This window comes from Chiloscyllium punctatum, chromosome 24, assembly GCF_047496795.1.
Source record: "Chiloscyllium punctatum isolate Juve2018m chromosome 24, sChiPun1.3, whole genome shotgun sequence".
NCBI classification, from domain to species: domain Eukaryota; kingdom Metazoa; phylum Chordata; class Chondrichthyes; order Orectolobiformes; family Hemiscylliidae; genus Chiloscyllium; species Chiloscyllium punctatum.
This window is the reverse complement of record NC_092762.1, coordinates 38,780,601-38,799,377: the sequence shown is the minus strand read 5'-3', so window position 1 is coordinate 38,799,377 and position 18,777 is coordinate 38,780,601. Positions and strand designations below refer to the sequence as shown.

At 41.2% G+C, this 18,777-nt stretch overlaps 1 protein-coding gene across 8 annotated transcripts in view; it reads left to right on the top strand.

Annotated features, from left to right (window-relative positions):
- Positions 1-18,777, top strand: part of eps15l1a (epidermal growth factor receptor pathway substrate 15-like 1a) — a 377,875-nt gene that overhangs the window by 327,133 nt on the left and 31,965 nt on the right. For 4 of the 8 annotated variants that reach the window (XM_072593645.1, XM_072593644.1, XM_072593643.1 and 1 more), the window contains one exon: positions 8,831-9,036. The exons of 2 other annotated variants lie outside the window; for them this stretch is intronic. In XM_072593645.1, coding sequence (XP_072449746.1) covers positions 8,831-9,036 — 206 coding nt within the window. The remainder of the gene's footprint in view (positions 1-8,830; positions 9,037-18,777) is intronic. 2 more of the 8 variants (XM_072593647.1, XM_072593646.1) reach the window with 2 other exon arrangements.

Here is an 18,777-nt window from a genome sequence, read left to right as displayed (position 1 = left end):
TTGTTAGCACAGAAATGCTGCATTAGCAGCTGGTGAACAGCCACTAATGTTTCCTATTCATATACATTGGTCATTAAAAGGTTGGCAGTGCATCTGTAGGTGTAAGCAGTTGATGGTGAATTAGCCATTATGTACTTGACCCACTCTTTAATCAAAAACTAAAGTTGAAATGATCTAGGAGACAGTTCCCTGGTCACATTTTTATTCATTTTTCCTTGCTGTTTTTGCCCCAGTCTGCAAAGTCCTTCCTACCTTCCTTCACGGGCAATGCTGGTTTGCAAGGCAGTGCAATTCCACAGATGGAGCTGCATCATGAACCTTCTGAAGGATGCATTCTGTGTGTCAGCCTAAACATCGAACATGTGTAGGCTGTTTGAAAGGGGTCCTAAATAAACCTGATGATATCCTCAAACTGCATCTGTACAGACACTCCCAGCATCCTTTCTGTCCTCAGTGTACTCAGGTGTGCTGTTCTCCATGTCAATTCCCAGTCAGTGTATTGTCTTCCACTGATATCAGTGCTCACGCTCAATGGGACTGCGATCCTTCATTTAGATTAATGCATATTAATCACTGAATACCAAATTTAAAAACTTTGACATGTTGGATGTGCACTCCCTCCGCACCCACACGCACACACCCAACCATTCCCTACGCACATGCACATACATTCCCCACCCACACACACCCCACACCCATGTAAACATTCCACACCCCCAGCACACACCCACCCACATATATGTATACGTAAAATATACACACACACACACACACACACACCCTAGACTGCCACACATACACCCCACACCACTCCACACACCCAACACATGCAAACACCCACACACAGTTTGACCAGTTAATGTATTAAAAACCCTTTACCCAAGTTCTCTTATGAGGCGGTCAAAGACATGATCTGAACATTATATGTATATAACAATGAACAAAAACAACAACACAAACCAAACACAATTATACTCATGCAAAATAGGAAAATCAGTACAGGTAATAATAAATAAAATAACTCAGCACAACAAAACCTTAGCTCCCGACCTCTGAGAGCATTAAGTATTACACACAAATTTACTTGCAATTCTTCCTTCAAGGATATCAAGTATACTGGATCAAACTCTCAGGATACAAAGTTCTACAAAGAAATGTCAAGAGAACTTGAGAAGAAGTTCAAATGTGGGGCTGAAATGTCTTAAAGCACATCCATTATGTCGTGGGAGAAAGAGTTAGTCTGGAGTTGTAGGAATTGAAGAAAGTTGCAGAGGTGTAGTGCAGTGAAGTGGAGTTAACATTTAGAGTCCAATATAACTCTTCAGAACCAAATAATTTATTGGGGGCTGGTTTTGGAGGTTTTGAGCAAAATGGATGTCACATAAGTCATGCTCTGAATTTAATATTGAGTCTTGGAGGCTGAAAGGTGCCTAAGCAGAAAATGAAATTTTTGCTCCTTTAGTTTGCAGTGTCTTCGGTGAAATACTCTAGCAGACTCTGGATAGAAATGTTTGCACAGAAGCACAGTAATTTACTGCAATGACAGATAAATGGAAGATCAATGTCATTGCAACAGAGTGGAGCTGTTCCACAACATGATCACCCAGTCTGCATTTGGTCTCACCAGTCTAAAGAAGACCACATTATGAGCAGCAAATACTGTAGACTAGATTAAAAGAAGTACAAGTAAAATGCTTCTTCACTTGGAAGGTACGTTTAGGACCTTGTACAGGAAAGATGTGAGTGGGAAGGTGTTACACCTTCTACAATTGCATGGGAAGATGCCATGGTGGGGTTGATGTAGGGGGGTGTTGTTGAAGATGAGTGGATTAGGGTCTGTTTCTACAGGGGAAGATATGTTTGGTGGTGGCATCCTGCTGGAGGTGACAGAAATAGTGGAATGTGATTGTTTGAATATGGAGATTGATGGAGTAAAAAGTGAGGTCGGGGGAACATTATTATTGTTCTGCAAGGAGGAGAAAGGATGAGGGAGATGGTCAGAGAGGATTGAAGGGTCTTGGTGAGGGGTAGGATTCCTTTGTTGACTAATAAAGGTCATGTTAGAGGTAGCCTGATGACTGATGGCATCATCAGAATAGATGCAACAGAGAAACTGAGAAATGAAATGGAATCCTTACAGGAGGTGTATTAGAGGTAATAATTGGAGTTGTTAGGATTGGATGTTGATGGACAGCCTATCCCCCAGAATTGGAAATAGCGAAGTCAAAGAAGGGAACAAAAGAGTTACAGATGAACCAGGTGAAGGTGAGAGAATGATGGAACTCATAGTCCAGTCGAAAACAGGAAAACAGCACCAATGGCACCATAGTTGTATTGGAGGAAGAGTTGTGGGTGGAATAAGGAATAAAGAGTTGGGCATGGATGGCACCAATGTGAGTTCCCATAGCCACACCTTTGACTTGGAAGAAGTGAGAAGAGTTGAATGAAAATTTGTCCAAAGTGACAATGAGCTCAGCTTATTTAGCGAAGGAAGACGATAGTGGATGGAGACAGTGCAGCCCTTTATTCAAAGCCGAAATGGAAAGCCTTCAGACCATCCCAATGGGGAATAGATGTTTAGAGGTATTGCACACCAATGTTGAATATGAGGTGACTAAGGCCAGAAAACTGTAAGTTGTAGTGCCAATGTAAACCATCAGAAAAGTCAAAAAGCACACAACACCGGGTTATAGTCCAACAGATTTGTTTGAAACAGCAAGCTTTTGGAGCTGCTGCTCCTTCCTCAGGCAGCTAGTGAGAGAATACACTGGACAGAATTTATAAGTGAAACATCAAAGGGTCATATGATTAAAGGATAAAAATCAGATGGTTATCAACTCTTTAATCAGTTGGAATGGAGGTGCAGGTTTGGATTGATTAATATGTAAATCCCAGTTTCTGTCAGACTGGTTTTATTTCCAAAGTAGCAATTTACCACATTGACTGACTGTATTCAGATTGTGTGCTTTTTAGAAAAAGTAGAGTGTATCAGCAAATATAAATTCACCCCACAGATTTATGTGTGTGAGAGTGTGAGGGAGTATACATGTGTTTGTGTGTGTGCTTGAGAGAATGTGTGAGGGACTATATGCGTGTGAGTGAGTGTGTATGTATGTTAGAAGGTCAGTGTGAGTGTTTGTGCTGCCTGAGGAAGGAGCAGGATCTCCAGAAGATTGCGGTTTCAAATAAGCCGTTGGGCTATAACCTGGTGTTATGTGATTTTTGACTTTGTCCACCCCTGTCCAAGACCAGCACCTCCACGTTATCAGAAGAATCACTAATGCAAGTGGAAAGAGACTGAACGAGGGGGGCAAGGCACAGTCAAGATAGGAAAGTATAAGTTCTGTCAGGCAGAAAGAGGCTGAGCCAATGAGTCTGTCAAGCCGGTCCTGTTAGTTAATTTTGTGAAGGATGTAGAAGTGGGATGTGCAAGGTGGGAGAATATTAGGTGGGAATTGTGGAGGGGAGATCAGGAGGAAATGAGGTCAGTCATGTTAACTCTATATCTGTGTCTACAGATAGTGCTATACCTGTTGAGTTTCTCCAGCACTTTTTGTTTTTATTAATGGAGAATAGAGATTGGAGGATTATGGTGTGATTGACTGTGTTTGAGCCTGAATGACTGAGTTAAAATGACGTCACAGCCACAGCAAACATTGTTTAAGCCTTTGTTAGAACTGTTTGCAGCTGTAGAAAAGATTTAAACAGCATACTATGTGAGTAATGAGTACAATACTCAGAAGTGGCAACATATTTGACACTTCTGAGAATAGAACTGGAGTGCTAATGGGTAAACAAAGGATTCAGAATCAATTTCTTTGAGCAGGGATGATGAGTATTGAAACAAAATCACAATTCCCCAAGAAGACTGAAAACCTAAGAAGTGGATTTGGGCAATGGTGGGGGCTGGAGTGGGTTTGGGGAATAGACCTGATTGGGTAGGTTTCAGAGGATAGTCATAGTAGATGGAAGGCAGGGTAGAGAACAAGAGTTTAAGAGATTGATTTGGGAGAAGTGATTGATTTGATGGAAGATTGTTAGATGGGTTTGGGGGAAAGTTGTTAGAGAAGTTTCTTCAATCAATTCAACTTTTGGTTGTCAGCAGTACGGGGACAGGTCTTGAATATAATTATAGAAATGCCTGGTAAGTGTAATCTCTCATTTAATGTGCTTTCTTGTTTCATTTCATGTACTTATTTTGGAAGTTATTTTTCTTTGTCCTTTGTTTGTGATGTATGTGTTGTGTGTTTTAGATCTGGTAATGTGTCATGAGGCAAGTTTAATAAATTATCTGAGAATAAGAAATCCTGTACAGGGCAGTGACCATAAGCATGGTAGAATTTAGCATTTAGTTTGAGATTAGTTTGGGGTAGGTGGGACCTCGGAGCAGGAAAATTGACGTTTCGGGCAAAAGCACTTCATCAGGAATAGAGGCAGGGTGCTCTCTGCCTCTATTCCTGATGAAGGGCGTTTGCCCGAAATGTCGATTTTCCTGCTCCTCGGATGCTGCCTGAATTGCTGTGCTTTTCCAGCACCACTGTAATCTAGAGTCTGGTTTCCAGCATCTGCAGTCCTTGTTTTTACCCCATAGGTGGGACCTCTACAAACAGGATGGTCTTCACCTGAACCAGAGAGTTATCAAAATATTCCATATCTAATTTCTGTACATTTCTCCAATTTTTGCTCCATTACAAGAATATGTATCTTGCTTTAATGGCTCTAGGTATAGCATATTTATGGTGCCAAATCAAGCAGCACTCCAGTTAAGCAAATGTGACTGACTGCATGGTCAGAATGACTTGGTGGGGGGCGGGGGGAGGTAAACAGAAAACCCATGGATCAGTACTTCAGCTCAAATGTCTGGAGTGCTGGTTAGGATGTCCACTTATCAAAACTCGAAGGTTCCATGTACATCCTTTAATTTAATTGACCCAGATGAATACACACACCACTAATATTCAATGACTACACAGCTGCTGCATTATTTTGTCTTTGAGAAACAGCTGTTGTGTATGGACCTTGGAGATCCATACAGCAGCAGGAGATATTTACAGGAATGTAGCACACCACTAGGGCTTCATCTCTAGTCCACATATGCTCTTGGAAAGTCAGAAATCAGGTTGGGGAGCTTCCTACGGTAGGGGATTTGAGCTGATCAATGAAACAAATCATTGTTTTGAAGTTCAGTCTCTTTCCACAAGTTATGCAGAAGAGAAAAATCTGTACATTTAAGTTAAATAGATTCTAGCTTGTTTGTGAAGCATTTGTCATTTGGGGGAAAGACATTTCATCTGTACAAATTTTACTTTTACTTGCTAACATCTTGTTAAAATATCCTTTGATTTCAGGTGTTCAAGTGATTAAAAATCATAGAAATAAATGTCTTGTTTAGATTTGAATATCTATACAAATCTTACTGGATTTGGTATATAGAATTGTAGGTTTTTTTGTTGTAATTTCATTGTCTCTTTCACAATGTCCCCTTACCCCATTCTTAATTAATTTTCTCCTGTTTCCCCCCCCTCTATTTTATCAATGTATTGCCTCATTTGCTGGGAAGCCAATAAATGGTCACTGAATGTGAACTCAAATGGAAATCTTTGCAGTAACTATTTCTGGGCTATTTGGGGATATCCTAGCTGAGCATGAAAACATGATCAGAATATTTTCCTCCATAACTCAGACATATTGAAGCTTGCTGCTGAGTTATGGGGAGAATTAGCAAGTCCTTTATTCAGAAATAACAATTTGATGATTTATGATGTGAACTGGGAATAGAGTTTCATCGTATCAAGAAGTCATTAAAGAAACTCCATATGCAACGTTGGGATTCTGATTACCTTGCTGTAAATTTCATATTAAGCAATAAAAATTGCGAACAATAATTAATACTCATTAGAAAATTTGTTTTAAATTGCTTTTTAATTAAACAACTGTAAATCTTAAGGTCTAAAATCAATGAGGTAATTTATGAATTTTTTACTTGTTAACTCTTGTTAAGCGAATTAAATGTTATTGGTTGTTCTCAGAACATTGAACGAGTACATTCTCTCATATGACTATCCATAATCAGGTGTCAGTTATGCTGGTGGACTGAGCTAAATCAAAATCTTAACAGAATTTGCTCTTTCAATCTGAATAAGTGATATTTCCTAGTACTGTTTTCACTAGCAGTGTTTAAATATGTGATATTAGGTAAAATTTTCTATTTTTTAAAAAAAAGTATTTCAGCTTATTTATGCACAGTTCAAAAGCAGCAGTTTAACCACTTTCACAATGAGATTTTAAAACCACCTGTGGCTTTATAGCAACTCACATTAGGTACTATAGTACCATTCATTGATTCTGCCCAACAAACTGTTCATCTTATTGGGTTTTGCTTCTGTCGATTGCAAATTTCTCTGAAAGTATGCTTCAAAATGAGTCACTCCTAACAACACAACCTCAGAGGTGCTATTGATATGATTGGGAACTTCCTTCCCACACAACGGCCATAATATTCCGACACTGTAGAAACAGTCAGAGAGCTTTGAGTGTGAATAACAGCTGCCTTCCTAAACGTGCTGTCTAACACCAAGGATCATGGCTAGCATGGCAGTGGTTATACTTTTGTGTTTCATTTTGTTTATAGCCAAATTGCTTCCTGTTGTCCAGAAGGTGTTGAATGTATGCTGTACCGTGAGTGTCAGCACGTCCATCATAGCTGAGCATCATTGTCTTAATATCCACGTGGCAGTGGCTATTGCTTGACCATCAAGTATTGAGATCTTGCCTTTTTACCCCTGTTCACTGAGCATCTACTGTAGCCCTGGCTTAGGTCAGCTATACTGGCATGGGATGGACATTGAACCTTGGATTTTCCATCTAGCTAAAACTCAGTCACTCTTACCTGGGAGGAATGCTTCAAATTATTTCTAAACACAGAGAAACACGTGATTAATTATTGAATAATTTATTCCTCACCTATCCACTAACATTCAATAAAGTTTCACTTGGAGGGTCGGCCTATCACTTTTCAGACCACTCTTGAACTGGAGTACGCATGCACACGAGTCATCCATGGCCAGTCTCTCAGACATTATTTCTCACCACTTGCCCTTCACTCAAGAAGTCCTGGCCTCTGCGTGTCACTTGGTCAGAGTGGTGTGCCTCAGATAGACACCTTGACTAACACTTAATGACATTCTGAATCTTCATGCAAATGGCTTGATTGCTGATGTGGTATTCTTTTGCATTGTCAGTTTTTTTTAAAAATAAATCTCCTGACTATAATAGGAAAAAAGCAAACTGCTGTTGCCATTGCCTGAATAAGGTATTCTTTAGAAGTTGTGCATTTTGAGCCAGGCAGTAACTCGCTTGGGATGATCTCTCATTGATTTCATTTCTTTGATTAAATTGTCATGCCTCTGTGTATCTTAACAATAATAGGCTGGAATCCACTGGTCCATGTGATGATGAAGCAGATGGAAATTAAGCCTCGTAACACCTTTTGGTGCTGCTGATAATTAACATTTTCAGATGTACTTTTATTTAGTTAAATGTACAAGTTTTATATTATTTTTAACACTGTAGGAGTCCATATCCTCCCTATGTGTTTAATCCTGTAAAAGACAATTCTACCCATTCAATCTGTGTTTAATGACATAAGAGCCCATGCTGTAAGAAACCAAGACCCTTTAACTGTAAAGACCCATGTCCTTTCTCTTTGTTTCTAATTCTGTAAGTGCCCACGCTTTTGCTACTGTATTGTGTTCGATCCTATAGGAGGCCATGCTTAACCTTGTTATTTAATCTTGTAAGAATCTATTCACTCCTTAATTGTGTTATATTCCTATACGAGCCCATGCTGTAACAACTCATTCTCTCTCTGTCTTGGGGATAGTGATGTGTGGAGTAATTTGAGCAATAACATACAGCTGTAAGTACTGCACCAGAGAATCTTGGGTAGGCTGGACACTCTCACTCTCTGCTACAGTACAGGTGGTGCAAGTATGTCATTGCCGTTCGATCATGCCTTTGCAAGTTCTAAACAGCATCTCTACTATTCCATTTGGCAAAAACTTTGATATTATCAAAATGTTCTCTTGTCAGATTTGGCTGGAGGTAGCAGAGTGCCAAATGCCAATGTTGCCTTCAGGCAATTGCCATTCAAGCTGTATCAGTCAGCCAGTTAAAATGATGTATTTTTCTAGGTATGATCGAACAGGAAATAATGGCTTCCATTTTCTAAAAGACAGATTAACCTCTTCACCGCCATTTCAATGATGTGCTATCTGGATCACACTGACCTGCATTCAGCTTTACAGTGCGATTTTCCCAACCCCGTTGACTTGTGATAAGTGTAAAGGTTTTCTGTTTTATGTATTCTCCAATTGGACATGCTGCACAATTTACAATGGCCACTGCTATCTCTCCATTAACATTTCTCTGAGTTGATGACCAGGAGGTATGCAAAAGACACTGTGGCGAAAAGATATACTGAACACTTACTTGTAGCCTTTGCTTGGTTCTCCATAGAGCTAAGGCTGGAAGTGCAGTAGAGCAGGGGTTTCCAACCTGCAGTCCTCTACTCTGGTGCATTGGAATGTCAGTGTGCTGCTCTTCATTCAATTATATAGTACAGGCGGTGGCCATTTGATCTATTGTGCCTGTGCTCACTCTCAAAATTTTGGGCAAATTGCCAAAAAAAATTATTATAGTTAATTGTAAAGGTTTCCCTTCAACTCCCTCCCAGACAAAAACAACAAAAATCCATTGCCTTTGGTGAAGGGGTTAAAGACTGACTTTATCTCCTGGTGGGAAATAATTTTGTTCTTTCTAAACTTTCCAGGTAAAAGTACCCCTGTAAACAGGCCTGGCTCGGCCGACTCTGTCAAGTCCCACGATACTTTCCAGCCCTTTGGCGCTGATGACGGTGACCCGTTTCAAAGTAAAAAGGGGCTCGGTGACCCATTCAGCGGTAAAGATCCCTTCACGCCTACTTCCTCAAGTAAAACTTCTAAAGACTCTTCTTTGGGTTTTGCAGACTTCAGCTCTGTAAGTTGAGATCAGTGATACTCTCTGTCCACAATCACCCCCTCCTGTCCCCCCTCGCAACTCCACTCTGCTAGTATGATCATTCTACTAAAGCGTAAAACTGGACACCTCACCAGCTTCTCTTACCATTCTTTTGAAAATCATGCTAGCCATTTCTCCATAATAATACTGATCTCTTAAATAACTCTTGCCCTTTCCTCTCTTTCTGTCTAACATAGTGAAGAAAAAAAAATCTTCTAATAAGTGGCCAAACTTAAATGACAGCTAGCAGCCTGTCCACGTATTCTTGAGATGGATGTAGTGGGGAAATGTATTTCTGTAATCATTGGCAACTGACCAATTCTGCTTTGGCAAGGGGCTAACTGATTCCTACCATCAATAAGCTGGATACAATGACTATTCGGAGACTGTCAGAAACTGGATTGAAGTGTTTATTTTGGTTCTGTCCAAGCTGACAAATCTTTCCAAATAAAGTGCAACCATGATGGCAGATTCATCAAGGCCTTTGACCAGGCATATTTTAGTTGGTGGATGAGTGTTAACATTTCTTATCCCTCTCTTCCACTCCCTACACCCTTCACCTCCTCTGCTACCCAGCCCACTGCCCACCATCTCTCCACCATGCCCTGCCTGAAGCAATTAGCTTCCTGTAATATTCAGCTGGTGCATGCACGGCACTGATGATGAACTGGAATTTTTATTAACCTGTATCAACAGTATCACTACTCCGCTCTCAGAACTGAGTGTGTGTTTCGTGTGAGTTTAGTGTTCACCAGTGTCCATTCTTTATGTGTGTACATTTAAGTTGTATAAAGTTCATGAACTTAGTGTTATGAGTGAACTATGAATTAAGCCAAGCCAACAAGAAACATGGGAGAGGCATCACTAGGTTTTGAGCAATAAGCTAATGTAAGCTTTGCTTTTAAGATTCCCTGTTATATTTTTATGTTGATATTGGAAGTATCTCTTTTTCTTTATCTTTTAAAGTAATTTACTTGTTTGTAAAGTTTACAATTTAGGTAGAGGCTGTCTTTTTTTTTAAAGAGTTTCTAGAAGTGCTTTACCTCTGTGTTCTAGCAGTTGTCCAATGGAAAAAAATCAATCGCATGTCATTATAAGGTTGAACCTGATAGACACGTCTTCATTCATCATTACCTTTTTGACAGTGCTACCACAGTTTCCAGAACAAAAATTTGTTAGTGTTTAGAGATGAGACTGTGCCGATGATGATTTTAGGAAAAGGAAATAATTACTTTCAATGGATTATGTGCCCGTTACCACTTTCCTCTAGCAGCCTAAACAAAGGTGAGTAATGTGGAGCCATGAACCAATTCAAATGTCAGAGGTGTGTTTTTTTTATGCAGTACGCTCAGTCTGGAACATACTGGCATTCCTGTTTCTGAATGGATGAAATGCCATCTAAATGGTGGTGTTTGCTTCACTTTTGAAGGCACTTTTAAAAAGTGATCATCGTGACAGCCTATGGTCCCCGTTTCTCATTTTTCTTCAAGTCTTTTTTAAAGTCTGAAATACTGAAGTGTGAATCTATGCCAGTGGAGTGTCACAAGGATCGATGCTGAGTCCACTACTTTTCGTCATTTATATAAATGATCTAGATGTGAGCGTAAGAGATATAGTTAGTAAGTTTGCAGATGATACCAAAATTGGAGGTGTAGTGGACAGTGAAGAAGGTTACCTCAGATTACAACGGGATCTTGATCGGATGGGCCAATGGGCTGAAAAGTGGCAGATGGAGTTTAATTTAGATAAATGTGAGGTGCTGCATTTTGGGAAAGCAGATCTTAGCAGGACTTATACACTTACTGGTAAGGTCCTGGGGAGTGTTGCTGAACAGAGAGACCTTGGAGTGTAGGTTCATAGCTCCTTGAAAGTGGAGTCACAGGTAGATAGGATAGTGAAGAAGTTATTTGGTATGCTCTTCTTTATTGGCCAGAGTATTGAGTACAGGAGTTGAGAGATCATGTTGCGGCTGTACAGGACATTGGTTAGGCCACTGTTGGAAAATTGCATGCCATTCTGGTCTCCTTTGTATCGGAAAGATGTTGTGAAATTTGAAAAGTTCAGAAAAGATTTACAAGGATGCTGCCAGAGTTGGAGGACTTGCAGTATAGGGAGAGGCTGAATAGGCTGGGGCTGTTTTCCCTGGAACGTCAGAGGCTGAGGGGTGACCTTATAGAGATTTATAAAATTATGAGGGGTGTGGATGGGGGAGTCCAGAACTAGAGGGCATAGGCTTAGGGTGAGAGGGCGAAGTTATAGAAGAGACCTAAGTGGCAACATTTTCACCCAGAGGGTGGCGCGTGTATGGAATGAGCTGCCAGAGGAAGTGGTGGATTGCAACATTTTAAATGCATCTGGACGGGTATATGAATAGGAAAGGTTTGGAGGAATAGGGGGCGGGTGCTAGCAGATGGGACTAGATTGGGTTGGGATATCTGGTCGACATGGACGAGTTGGACCGAAGGGTCTGCTTCTGTGCTTTACATCTCTATGACTCAATTGGTAATCTGTATGATTAGAAGGTGAGTAGAGGTAAACTATTTAATGTGGATGTGTAATTATACAGGATTGATATAGATGGGGATGGCTGTTACCTTCGGATGATATATTGTCTTTACCTGAACGGGTACACAATGGCTACAGTGTGTATGATCTACATTCTAATTTACTACTATCACTTCAACGTTAAGTTCCCCCACTAAGAACATGAAACAGAAATGCCATTAAAACACCATTGACTACTAATTGAACACCATCATGGTTACTGTATGTATTATCAAAGTCACTGGGCGAATACCCTAGTATTCTCCACCTGAGAATATAATCAGCACAATATATATAGATATTCAAACACCACTACTACCTTCTCCAGGCAACTAGGAATGGGCACATTATGTGGCATTGTGTGTGCCAAAGTGTGAAAGATTCCAAATTTGTTCTATCACTACAACCAGTTGTTCAATAAATCTTGGCCGTTTCTTCCCCCATCATAACCAGCCACCTCATATTAGGGTATGGTAGCTTAGTGACTGACAAATGTCAGTGAAAGTTGCTGGATTGTTATAAAACCCTCACTGCTATATGTGTCCTTCAGGGAAGAGAATCAGCTACCTTTGTGTGACTCCAACCAATATGTGACACCAGCGCCATAGCTGATATTTAGTATCATATACTAATCTATTAAGAGAAATATGATGAAAAGTAGCTGTTCACGTGGTTGGAGTGAAGGCTATGGATCTTGACTATATCTGATTGAAACCTTGCATTAGATCTAGGCCAGTGGCTCTAAAATCAGTATGATTTTTTTCTTCCACCTGCCAATATTGGCTAAGTATGTGTTGATAATAAAAACAACATAATTGAACTGGGCTAATCACTACTGCTTTGGCTTATTTTCTGTTATCATTAACAGTAGAAAGAACCATCAATACTGGCAGCAAATGGACTTGCTCAACAAGGTTCATTTTTGTTCAGCTATAGGGCTTGTCGCAGTGTTGAATCAGACATAGATGAAGCTAAATACAAGATGAGAGGTTGAAGCATTTGTCCTCAGCATAAGTGCACAATTTTTCCAAGTAAGGTACAAACACGTTAATAAATCATGAGGGGCACGGATAGGGTGAATAGCCAAGGTCTTTTTCGCAGTGCAGGGGTTTCTGAAACTAGAGGGCATAAGTTTAAGGTGAGAGAGGAAAGATTTAAAAAAGACCTGACAGGTAACATTTTCCACACACAGGGTGGTGCACGTATGGAACAAACTGCCAGAGGAACTGGTGGAGGCGGGTACATTTACAACATTTAAAAGGTGCTGGATGGGAATAGGAAGGTTTTAGAGGGCTAGGAGCCAAATGCTGGCAAAGAGGATTAGGGCGGATTGAGATATCTGGTTTGCACGGGCAAGTTGGTCTGGAGGTTTGGTTTCTATGCTGTATGACTTTATGTCGCAGCAAAAATGAAGAATCATATGCAAAACACACCAGTGATTGGCTGTTTTTGACAATGAATCTTCGTAAGCTTGGATATTCCAAGTTCGAGATCGATATGGATATTCTGGAGTTCGAGATCGATATCCTTGTCCTGTCTAGCTTTACTGGCTTCCTCAGTGATAGTTTCTTCGTATTAAAATCAAAAGGCAAGTTGTTTACTCACAATTTTATCATCTTTCGTTATATTTTACAACCCCAACATCATGAGGAATGCATAGGCAGTATCCAGATTTGGACTTATAAGGAACAGGCGACATTTGTGCCACACGTAAGTGTCAGTTAATGATGATCTCTAGCAAGCAAGGGTCTAACCATCTTTGCTTGACCTAAGAATCATAGAAAGTTTGTGGCACAGAGGGGGAAAAAAAAGCAATTTAGCACATCATGGCTGTACCAGCTGGCAAAAGAGCCATCCAACCTAATCCCACTTTGCAGCTTTTGGTCTGTATCCCTGGAGGTTATAGCATGAGGTGCATGTCCAGATGCCTTTTAAATGAGTCGGGAAGAGGAGGAGGTTGGGAGAGGTAGCTGCTGGGGTATGTGCTGTGAACAGAGGACATATGATTAGATTAGATTACTTTTTTTTTAGATTAGATTACTTACAGTGTGGAAACAGGCCATTCGGCCCAACAAGTCCACACCGCCCCGCCGAAGCGTAACCCACCCATACCCCTACATCTACATCTACCCCTTACCTAACACTACGGGCAATGTAGCATGGCCAATTCACCTGACCTGCACATCTTTGGACTGTGGGAGGAAACCGGAGCACCCGGAGGAAACCCACGCAGACACGGGGAGAACGTGCAAACTCCACACAGTCAGTCGCCTGAGGCGGGAAATGAACCCGGGTCTCCGGCGCTGTGAGGCAGCAGTGCTAACCACTGTGCCACCGTGCCGCCCAATGCTTGACATTGCAGCTTTGATGTCCTGACACTGTCCCTATAAATCCTTTTTGCACCCCTGCTGCATGCACACAGTTCATAAGTTATGCCTAAGTGGGCAGCACAGTGGTTAGCACTGCTGCCTCACAGCGCCAGAGATCCGGGTTCAATTCCCACCTCAGGTGACTGACTGTGTGGAGTTTGCACATTCTCCCCATGTCTGCGTGGGTTTCCTCCGGGTGCTTTGGTTTCCTCCCACAGTCCAAAAGTGTGCAGGTTAGGTGAATTGGCCATGCTAAATTGCCCGTAGTGTTAGGGGAATGGGTCTGGGTGGGTTGTGCGTCGGCAGGTCGGTGTGGACTTGTTGGGCCAAAGGGCCTGTTTCCACACTGTAAGTTATCTAATCTAATGATTTGAACAGTTCCAGTGTAACCTCCCTACTTTAAGCTGTCTTGACCATCTTATTGACCTACATTTTAAGTGGGGAAAGGTGTAGCTGTGTCATAGAGATGTACAGCATGGAAACTGACCCTTCGGACCAACTCGTCCATGCCGACCAGATATCCCAACCCAATCTAGTCCCATCTGCCAGCACCCGGCCCATATCCCTCCAAACCCTTCCTATTCATATACCCATCCAAATGCCTCTTAAATGTTGCAATTGTATCAGCCCCCACCACTTCCTCTGGAGCTCATTCACTACACGTACCACAGTCTGCGTGAAAAAGTTGCCCTTTAGGTCTCTTTTATATTCTTCTCCTCTCACCCTAAACCAATGCCCTCTAGCTCTGGACTCCCCCACCCCAGGGAAAAAACTTTGTCTATTTATCCTATCCATGCCCCTCATGATTTTATAAACTTCTATAAGGTCACTTCTCGGCTTTCGACGCTCCATGGAAAACAGCCCTAGCCTATTCAACCTCTCCCAATAGCTCGAATCCTGCGACCCTGGCAATATCCTTGTAATCTTTTCAAGTTTCACAACATCTTTCTGATAGGAAGGAGACCAGAATTGCACGCAATATTCCAACAGTGGCCTGTACAGCCACAACATGACCTCCAACTCCTGGACTCAATACTCTGAACAATAATGGAAAACGCCTTCTTCACTATCCTATCTACCTGCGACTCCACTTTCAAGGAGCTATGAACCGTCACTCCAAGGTCTCTTTGTTCAGCAACACTCCCTAGGACTTCACCATTAAGTGTATAAGTGTTTAAAAATAACTTGGCCGTTTGTTGCAGCCACATGTGAAGGTTGAAAAGATAGGGGTCTCATTCAACCCTCTTCACGTAGTTGTTACAAAATCAAAGCCTCAAAGTTTCCTATTAGTCACACACTGAATTGGGTATGCAATGCTATTTCTGTATCATCACTGGAATCAATATTCTGGACCGTTCTGCCAAACTTCATGCCAGCACCATCACCATAAGGCCTACAAGTTTTTGATATGGCTAAGGATGGACATTATGTGCAGTCTTACCAGGTCTGTCAACATTTCAGCAGTAAGTAGAAACATACTTATGTGCATGAAGACTTTGCATGAACAAATACCTACTGACGTTTACAATCTAGACTGTCAGATGTACAAACGGTTACTTGACCAGTTTGCATAAAATTATGTAACTATGAATTGGGAGAGGAGAGGAAAGCTGAGCTAAGGGCAGCACGGTGGCTCAGTGCCCTGCTGCCTCACAGCGTCAGCGACCCCGGGTTCAGTTCCAGCCTCGGGCGACTGTCTGTGTGGAGCCTGGACATTCTCCCCGTGTCTGCGTGGGTTTCCTCCGGGTGCTCAGGTTTTCTCCCACAGTCCAAAGATGTGCAGGTCAGATGGATTGGCCAGGGGAAATTATCCATAGTGTTAGATGCATTAGTCAAAGGGAAATGGGTCTGGGTGCGTTACTGTTCAGAGGGTCAGTGTGGACTTGTTGGACCAAATGGCCTGTTTCCACACTGTAGGGAATCTAATCTAAATATGTTGTTTTGGTTAAATCTCCAGACATACTTTGTGGATAAATACATTGTTTGATATCACTGAAATATACTGACCAGGAATGAGTAAAATGATGTTAGGCCTCTCTTATTTTTCATCTATGTGCTCCTCCCAGTGATGTAATTTGAAAGCACAGCATTTGTTTTCTGATGTATGTTGACGACGTCTATCGTTACCTCATAACTTCCTCTCAACTCCTCCATTATGACAGAATTTATTCAGCTGAAGTCAGGGGATCTTCCATATGAATGAGTGGGAAAGAGACAAGTAGGCTGCAAAGAAAGTATAAGGTGAAGCTTTAGGAGCTGGAAGGTGGCAGGGAAAGGTAAAAACTGTGAAAGAAACAGTACATCAGTGGAAAGCCTCAAAAGCTTGAAGGTTGTGTTTAGTAAGAGACGAAAGTTTCACTGGCAGATGGAAAGATGGTGAGAGCAAACTCTTGCATAGATCTGTGTTGTCAAAGACCTGGTTACGTAGTTTTCGGTAGGATGTGCTAACAAAGCTGTTTTTGTCATTTAGATTGTCTTCATTTTCTTAGGCATATTATAGGCAATGATGTGGTTATTGGGATTTTGAACTGCGAGCAGTTTACTTTGATGAAAATACAAACTGGGTCCAGACCCAGATGTTACCATTAGGGAATTAGATAATAACTTGGAAAGGGAAAAAAAACTGCAGGGTTATGTACAAAGGGCTGCAAGGGTTTGGCATTAATTGGGCAATTCTACCTAAGAACCAGGACAGACGCTATGTGCAGTATGACCTCCTTCCATAACAATGTCATTATATGATTGAGCCAGGCTGCATGCAATTTTATTACTGAGGCAAATGAAGTTTCAGGTATGGATTGTGTAAGAGTCAACTGTGACTACAAGAAAACAAAATTGCAGAAATGGAAGCAATTTCTGAATTTTAAATAATTAGTATTTTCAAATATGTGCACAATTTAACTCACGTGAATAGTTTGTGTATAATTTAGAAATTAAACATTTGTAAATGGAAAGATACTGTGACTAACTTTAATTTTAAAAGTTTTAAAAATTGGAAGAGTAAATAGAGTCAGAGATGTACAACGTGGAAACAGACCCTTCGGTCCAACTTGTCCATGCCAACCAGATATCCTAAACTAATCTCGACCCATTTGCCAGCACTTGGCCCATATCCCTCTAAATCCTTCCTATTCATGTACCCATCCAGATATTGTAATTTTACCAGCCTCCACCATGTTCTCTGGCAGCTCATTGCCTGAAAAGATGATTAAGCAAACTGAGGAATTTGCCAATTGGCTGAATTTTTCATTTGCTATTTAGCCCAGAAGGTCCTCTAATAAATCAGATTTCAGTTCATACTCAATAATGTTACCTCAGGAAAGTGAGATGGGAATGTTGACCTGCCTTTATACTGGGAAAGGTTTTAAATGTAGGTTCCACCTACTTCCCAGGTGGGTCAATAAATAAAAGACTCACCTCCACAGCAAGCAAGCAAGACTAGGATTTACGTTATAAGGATAAGCTGGGGCATTTTTCACTGGAGCGCAGGAGGTTGAGGGGTGATCTTATAGAGCTTTATAAAGCCATGAGGAGCATAGATTAGGTTAGTAGCAAAAGTCTTTTCCCCAGGGTGGGTGAATTCAAAACTAGGGGCCATATTTTTAAGGTGAGAGGAGAAATATTTAAAAGGGACCTGAGGGTCAAACCTTTTCACACAAAGGGTAGTGTGTACATGGACTGAACTGCCAAAGGAAGTGGTAGATGCAGGTACAGTTTCAACATTTAAAAGAAATTTGAATGGGTACATGAATAGGAAAGATTAAGAGGGATATGGGCCAAAAGCAGGCAAGTGGGACTAGTTTAGTTTGGGAAAATTGGTCGGCATTGACGAGTTAACCCGAAGGGTCTGTTTCTGTGCTGTATGACTGTAAGACCTTTGGTATGTCTGTGTCTTTCTGTATGTGTGTCTGTTTATATGCACCCATATGTTTTTGCTACTCTGCATATGTACGCCCACTTATCTCTTAGCTCCCTGGCCCACAAACCTTATTCCTAATGAAGAGCTTATGCCTGAAATGTCGATTCTCCTGCTCCTTGGATGCTGCCTGACCTGCTGTGTTTTTCCACCACCACACTCTCGCCTTACACCTCTTGCATCCACCATCCTTCCTACCCATGCCTTCTTCAGTATTCATGCTCAATCCCTCTCTTTTCGTCCTTTGTGCACCAACCCTGCCTGCCTCCCCCATCCCATTCATCCCTCCTTGTAAAAGAATATGCAGTGCAGGATTTTTTTTTGTTTCCCTGGTGTTGATGTATCAACAGGAAATGGTGTTTCATTTTGCTATGCTTCTTGGAAGTCATGAAAATTTAAAAAGAAATACATTTCAAAGTTGTGTGCAGACCTACATACAGCATGTGAGATCAACTGTCTGTTTTAACCAAAGCAAAGGTGGATCCCAGCAAAGATTTGATCTTATCAGATTTGTGCACCCCACAATGCATGTAGAAGCTTCTTTAAGTAAGAAACTGACAGGTCAAAATTCTTGAGAAAGCCATATTTGCTATTTGAGAATAAATGTTTTGTGTTAAAATTTACATTAACATCGCAATCTGCTTTGCTTTCATTACCTTCATGCAAAAGCAGATCAATGAATACGTAAACCTTCTGTTCTGTTGCTCAATTGATAATATTTTAAGTTCATACTTGTAGAAACAATCCAGTGATGATCAGGGAGGGGCTATGAAAGCCTAATGCTAACACAAACTTGCTTCACACGTCTTCTCCCCCTCCTGAAAGTCTTTCAGACCACAACACAGTAGCAAAGTTGATGTGGCAGCTCACCAAAGCACATTTTCTTTGTCA